We start from the raw sequence: 7,077 nt of genomic DNA on the forward strand, positions 1-7,077 counted from the left end.
AGAGAGATGTACAGGAGAGGAAGAGGGACAGTTGAGTGTGGATGAGTGTGTAAGATAGATCTTGGATGGTAGTGGACAGGGAGTGATGTGGATGAAGAAATTAGAAGACGTAAGGGAAAGCAAGGGAGTAGGGCAGAGCCAAACGGGGGATCCTAAAAAGGGACAGTAAAAAACGAAAATTGTTTTCAATATCGTGGAAAGTGCATTTTTTTATGGCAAGAGGAAACGGAAGCCCTGGAAGTTCGCTCATTTTAGGAATTAATATCACTAGTGTTACTATTGTTTATCCTGCGTAATGCGAAAGAGTAGAATATAAGTAGTAGTTAAGTTAGACTAAGGATGGAATTGTAAATATATGTACAGGGAGCGGAGGCTCTCAAACACGTAAAAGGGAGAGATTAAATACATACATAAAAATAAAATTTTATCTAAATTATTGAACCTTTAAGTCAAAAGACGAATTTTTTTAAACAAAAATTGCATTTTAAAAAAAAACAATATGACTTTTCAGCAAAAAATTAATTTTTCACGAAAATTAACTACTTTTCACCCAACAAAAATGAAATTTCAAAGCAAGAAAATTACTTTTTTACAAAAAAAGGAAAATTTCCAGCTAAGATCAATCTTTCAAGCAAAATAGTTTAATAATCAAGCAAAGAAGAACAATTTTTAGCCAAAAAATTGCATTTTCAAAAGAAAAAATGATATTTCTACTAAGACAGATGAATCTTTAAATCAGAAAGGTAATTTTTGAAAAAAAATAGCAGAATTTATGTTAAAAATAATTTTATTTGAGTTTTTAGGATCAAACTGTGAATTTTTAAACAAGAAATTAGTTTCTACGAAAAAAATGAATTTTAAATCCAAAATGATGAATTTTTAACAAAAACCATGATTTTTAACAAAAATTTTGAATTCTCTGCCGATAGTTGCATTTTTATCCAAAGACGATTAAATTTCTCTTAAAACAGACGAATTTTTATTAAAGAAAAAACATTTGAATTTTCATCCGAAAAAGATTCCAGTTGACTTTTCAAGATCAAAATATGAATTTTTTAACAAAAATAAGTTTCTACAAAAAAAAAATTGAATTTTCAATCCCAAAAGACGAATATTTTTCTATAAAAAAGGATGAATTTTTAAAAAAATAGTTGAATTCTCCAACAAATAGTTGCATTTTTAATTTGATCCAAGAAAGATCAAATTTATACTAAAGCAGATGAATTTTTAATATAAAAACGACCATTTTTGTTTTAAAGTTGAACTTTCATCCAGAAAAGATTTCAGTTATTTTTTTAACATCAAAATATTAAATTTAAAGGGAAAGTAAATTTTCTATGAAAAAAGTTACATTTTCAACAAAACAGCAAAATTATCAACCAAAAAATATGACTTTTCAATCAAAATGGTTGAATTTTCAACCGGATAGTTGAATTTTTTTTCAAGAAATATATCATTTCTTTTAAATCGGGTGAATTTTAAAATCAAAAAGGCAATGCAATTTAAAAAATCAAACTATATTCTGAACATTTTTCCTTAGAACTTAGAACTTTTATAAATTATAGAGTTTAAAGATTCAGATTAAGTTCCAAAAATATAAATCCAAGTTAACATTTTTAATACACTAAATTAAAGAATCAAGCAATGAACTTTAACATTTTTTTAAATTATATTATTTGAAGTAATTTTCAGCTAGACACATTAAAAATTAAAAAATAATTTTTTTAACTTAACAGTTATGAAATTAGAAGTTAAATTAATTTTATTTTCAATAGTCTAGGCATCCTTCAACAGCTTTCAAATTTTATTTCAAAATCTTGAAAAAACCTATAAGTGATTTTAAATTTTTCCAAATTTAAAATAATTTTTGAATTTCTTGCTAGAACTTTAAATATATTTCAAAATTAATTGAATTTTTTCTATAACTTTTAGAAAATCCTGCCAACTTTAAAAAAATTTGAATTTATAAATAACAATATTATTTGTAAAAATATTAGAGTAATATTAAGAGATATTTGAAAGTTTTAAAAAGATTCGAATAAAATTAAGAACTTGAAATAATTTGAAATACTTATAGCCGAATTTAAAATAAAATTTAGATTTTTGCAGATTACAAGCAAAAAAATTAGAATTTTTTAAAGAATTGTGAAAGAAAAAAGAATAAAAATTTTCTTAAGATTCTTAGGAAAATTAAAAATGATTTTTCACTTTGAAAGGGAAAATTTTCATTAATTTTAAAATATATTTAGAAGTTCTAAAAAAAATGTTAAAACACTTCGTTTAAATAACTTAAAATAATTTCAAGTTTTTAATTAATTTTGAATACTTTCAAAACTTTTACATATCTATTAAAATTATTCAAATTTTTTCTACAAATAATCTTAAATGAACAGTGAAATATTGCTAAATATTAAATACTTATTCTTTTTCTACATTAAAAATTTTCAATTTAAATGAGTTAAAAATCAAATAATTTAAATTTAAACAATATTTTTAATTTATTAAAAACCTTTAATTATTACTATATTATTATGGATTTATTTTTAAGTTGAAAATAATAAAACGCACGTTTACATTTTTTAATAGCTGAAAAAATTAATAGAAATAATATATTAATAAATTAATTTATTAAATTTAATATAAAAAAATAATATAAAGGAATACCTGAAACTATGAATTAAAAATATATGATTGATAAATCATGAACGGATCTAAAATTGTTTGATAAAATCAATTATTGTTCAGATTTCTATACTTAGAGTACAGATACATTTGAAAAATAATTTATTTATATATACACTTTATAAAATAAAACAGTTTTTTATCTAAAATTTTCAACTTCAAATGCTTTTAATTTTTTATTGTTCACATCCTAAAAACTGCACTTTAAAAAACTGTTAAAATCAAACTTCGGCAGATTTTTCTTCTGAAAATTCGTAAAATTCCTGGTTTCCCGCTCCAGCGGCCACCCTGTTTTTTATAAAAAGATCTTCAATTTTTAAAACTTCTAATTTGTATTTTTGTTTAAACCTTAAAACTGCATTTTAAAATTTTTTAAATTAAAATATATGCTTAAAAATTAAAAATCTAAAATAGAAAATTTTTAATGTGAAAGATTTTTGAATTAAGCATTCTAAACTAAATGATATAATAATTTATAAAAATCACAAATTATTAAATTCACTATTCGAAAAATTCGAAAATAGAAATCTACGTTATTATTTTCAACGCTCAAAATTAAAAAATCAATTAATGAACTATAAAACTTATATGAATTTAAAGAATTTTAAGCTAGAAACATTTAAAAAAAAATAATTTTAATAATTTTTACTGAAAACTTCTTAAATTAGAAGTTGAATTATTTTCATTTTTAATAGTTTAAACATCCTCGAAAAGCTTAAAAATTTTATTTTTAAAACTAGAGAAATTCAGAAGATATTTTAAATTTGTTCAAATTTAAAATTATTTTTGGTAATGTTTCAGAAACTCTAAATATCATAAAATGAATTTAATTTTTTCCACCAATTTTTAGAAAATCCTGAAATTAAAAAAAAATCTTTCAGATTCTTTTTTAGTAATTTTATCAGTCTTTTGAAACCTTTTAAAATAATTTTTCAAAATGAAAAATCATTTTGAATTTTCCTGGGAATCGTAAGATAAAGTTTTTTAATTATTTTGAAGCCTTTTACAATTTTCATAAAGCTTCTAAACTTTTTGTTTGACATCTGCAAAAAATATACATTATATGACTTTTTTAAATTAAAAATTTCAAATTGAATGGTTTAAAAATGAAATATTTTAAACTGAAACAATATTTTAAATTTAATTAAAGCCTTCGAGTACGAATATATTATTATGAAGTTATTTTTAAGTTCAAATTAGTTTATAAAGTTTCAAGCAGACGTTTGAATTTTTTTAAATGAACAAGAACTTCAATTTTAAACCTTTTAACTATTATCGTTAAAATCTGAAAATTTTGAACGGATTTAGAACAGTTTGGTCAAATGAATTATTGATCACTTTTTAATATTTAAAGTAAAGAAACATTTAAAAAGATTATTTATTTATATTTACACTTGATAAAATAAATTTTTTTAACTTCAAACGCTTTTAATTTTTAAATGTTAAAGTTTTCAAGGCAGCATTTAAAAAGTTTTTAAATAAAAAATGTAGGCTTAAAAATAACGTATTATTTAAATCAATAAAAATATTAAATATATCTTTTTGGGGAATTTGAAATTTCAGTACTTTACTAATTTCGGAAATTAAATAATTTCCTCAATTGTGCATTTCTGAAGAATTTGTCTAGTTTCGTTAACTTTTACTATTGGAATATTTCAATTTCGCTAATAAAAGTTGATTTTTTCTATTCATTTAAAATTTCATAAACTTTCAGCTTTCGCAATTTTTCTACTTCTTTATTTTTATTTTTCAAAAACATTTTCCATTACTTTTGTAACGTTATATCTTCGTAAATTTAATGATATTTCTAACCTTATACAAAATGTAGACTTACAAAATTTAGAAACATACAATTTTTTTTTTATTTTAAATAAGAAAATTGATGAAATTTTTATTTTTTCTAATCGGTTTTGATTAATTTTACTTCATTTCTAGTATGAATTTATCTTCTTTAAGACATAACACTAAGAATGTTTGAAAAAGTAATTAATTTTTTTACTTATTTATTTTATATTACAAAAATAGGTTTTTATTAACGAAGGAATAGTTTATCGAAGAGGAAACTTTCAAATTATTTCCCTCATATTATTATGAATCTAAAAAAAAATCAAGAAAAAAATCAAAGGTGGCCTTTATGTGAAAGTTTACTTTTTACTTTTTTCAAAAAATGTACGCCAGTTTCGTAATTTAAATTTTTTTAAGTTTTTAAAAGTAATTAATAAAAATTAGAATGTACTAGTAGTTGCCGAAAATAAAAAATAAATTAATATTTGTTCCCAAACAAGACTTTCGTTAATTTTTCCATAATACACCTAAATAAAAAACTAGCCCTATTTTCCTGAATTTTTTTTTGTGACAAACAAAAAATATGTCTCACATTTTGCATTAAAAAAATAATAATTTTCAATACCAAACTATTTCTTGAAATTACCAGGATCAGAAAAAATTCTAGACAATTTTGAGCTTTCTAAAAATAAAATTAGAAAAGTTACCTGTTCTCTTTTGTATTGAGGATCAACCATCCACTTGATGACGTTACTTTTCATATCAGGTCCAGGTGTGTTAGTTGCTGCAAATTAATAATAAAATTAATAATAAAATTATTAATTTTTTCTCTTTTTCATCTTTTCATCTCTCGTAATTTTTTTTCTAAGGAGCGGAAGTAGGGGAAATAAGGAAAGTAGGGAAAATAAAAGAAAGGAAAGTGTGATATAATTTCAACCGCTTCAAAGTCCTCAACTTTTCGAGTAAAATATTTGAATTTTCAACAAAATAGATGAATTTTTAACCAAAAAGTTTCGTTTTCAACCAAAAATATTAATTTTCAATCGAAAAGATGACTTTTAAACAAAATTAATGACATCTCGACAAAAATAGTTGAATTTTCAGCTAAAAAAGATCAATTTTCAAACAAGTGGTTGAATTTTGAAAAGAAAAATATCAGTTTTCAAACAAAAACATGGAATAGATCAATTTTCAATTTAAAAAAATGGAACCCGTGTGATGAATTTTTAAAATAAAATAATAAAAATTTAACTGGAACAGGTAAATTTGAAAAGAAAAAGATGAATTTTCGGCTCAAGATTTTAATTTTCAACCAAAAATTTTAATTTTCAGCTAAAATTATGAATATTTAATTCGAATACTTAAATTTTTAATTGAAAAGATGAATTTTCGAACCCTAAGAATAATTTTCAATGAAGAATATTTTTTTACAAGCAGAAAATGATTTTTCAACAAAATACATGAATTTTTAACGAAATAGTTGAATTTCAACCAAAGGAATTAATTTTTAACCAAACTAATGAATTTTCAAATAAAATGATTAATCTTGAACTAAAATATTTGAATTTTAAAGAAAAAAGATGAATTTTGAGCTAAAATTATGAATATTTAATTGGAATAATTCATTTTTCAATGAAGATGAATTTTCGAACACCAAAATTAATGTTCAAACAAGAAGATTAATTTTCTACCAGAAAAAAAAGATTTTTAAACAAAATATATAAATTTTAACAAAATAGTTAATTTTCAAGTAAAAAAAAAAAGAAATTTACAACCAAATAGTGGAATTTCAACTAAAAAGATCCATTTTTAACCAAACTGATGAATTAAAAAATAAAACGATTAATCTTCAACTGGAATAGTTGAATTTTAAACAAAAAAGATGAGTTTTCAACCAAATGGTGGAATTTTTTACTGAAAAATTTCAGTTTTCGGCAAAAAATGTAATAGATAAATTTTTAGTTAAAAAAATTATTTTCTACAACAAAATTTTTTAACCCATGTCATAAGTTTTCAACTAAAATAATAAAGATTCAACTGGCACAAAATAATTTAAAAAGAAAAAGATGAATTTTTAACTCAAGATTTTAACCTTCAACCAAAAAGAATAATTTTCAGCTTCAGATTAGTTTTCAAACAAGAAGATTAATTTTCTACAAAATAAAAACGATTTTTCAAGAAAATACATGCATTTTTAAAAAAATCGTTAATTTTCAAGTAAAAAAATAAATAAATTTACAACCAAATAATGGAATTTCAACTAAAAAGATCCATTTTTAACCAAACTGATGAATTTAAAAATAAAACGATGAATCTTCAACTGGAATAGTTGAATTTTAAACAAAAAAGATAAATTTTCAACCGAATGGTTGAATTTTGAACTGAAAAATATTATTTTTCAGCAGAAAAATGGAATAGATAAATTTTTAGTTAAAAAATTAATTTTAAACAAAAAATGTTTTTAACTTATGTGATGAATTTTTAACTAAAATTAAAAAATTAAACTGAAACAGATTAATTTTAAAACAAAAATATAAACTTTAGGCACAAGAATTTAACTTTTAACCAAAATAGTTGATTTTCAAGTAAAAAACAGAAATTTACAACCAA

The 7,077-nt window shown here is 21.4% G+C and overlaps 1 protein-coding gene across 2 annotated transcripts in view; it reads right to left on the reverse strand.

Annotated features, from left to right (window-relative positions):
* LOC117177339 (DNA-binding protein Ets97D) overlaps nt 1-7,077 on the reverse strand; it is a 39,841-nt gene that overhangs the window by 13,526 nt on the left and 19,238 nt on the right. For both annotated transcript variants that reach the window (XM_033367965.1, XM_033367964.1), the window contains exon 4: nt 5,175-5,251. In XM_033367965.1, the coding sequence (XP_033223856.1) occupies nt 5,175-5,251 (77 nt within the window). The remainder of the gene's footprint in view (nt 1-5,174; nt 5,252-7,077) is intronic.

The sequence above is a fragment of the Belonocnema kinseyi genome, chromosome 7, assembly GCF_010883055.1.
Source record: "Belonocnema kinseyi isolate 2016_QV_RU_SX_M_011 chromosome 7, B_treatae_v1, whole genome shotgun sequence".
Lineage (NCBI taxonomy): Eukaryota > Metazoa > Arthropoda > Insecta > Hymenoptera > Cynipidae > Belonocnema > Belonocnema kinseyi.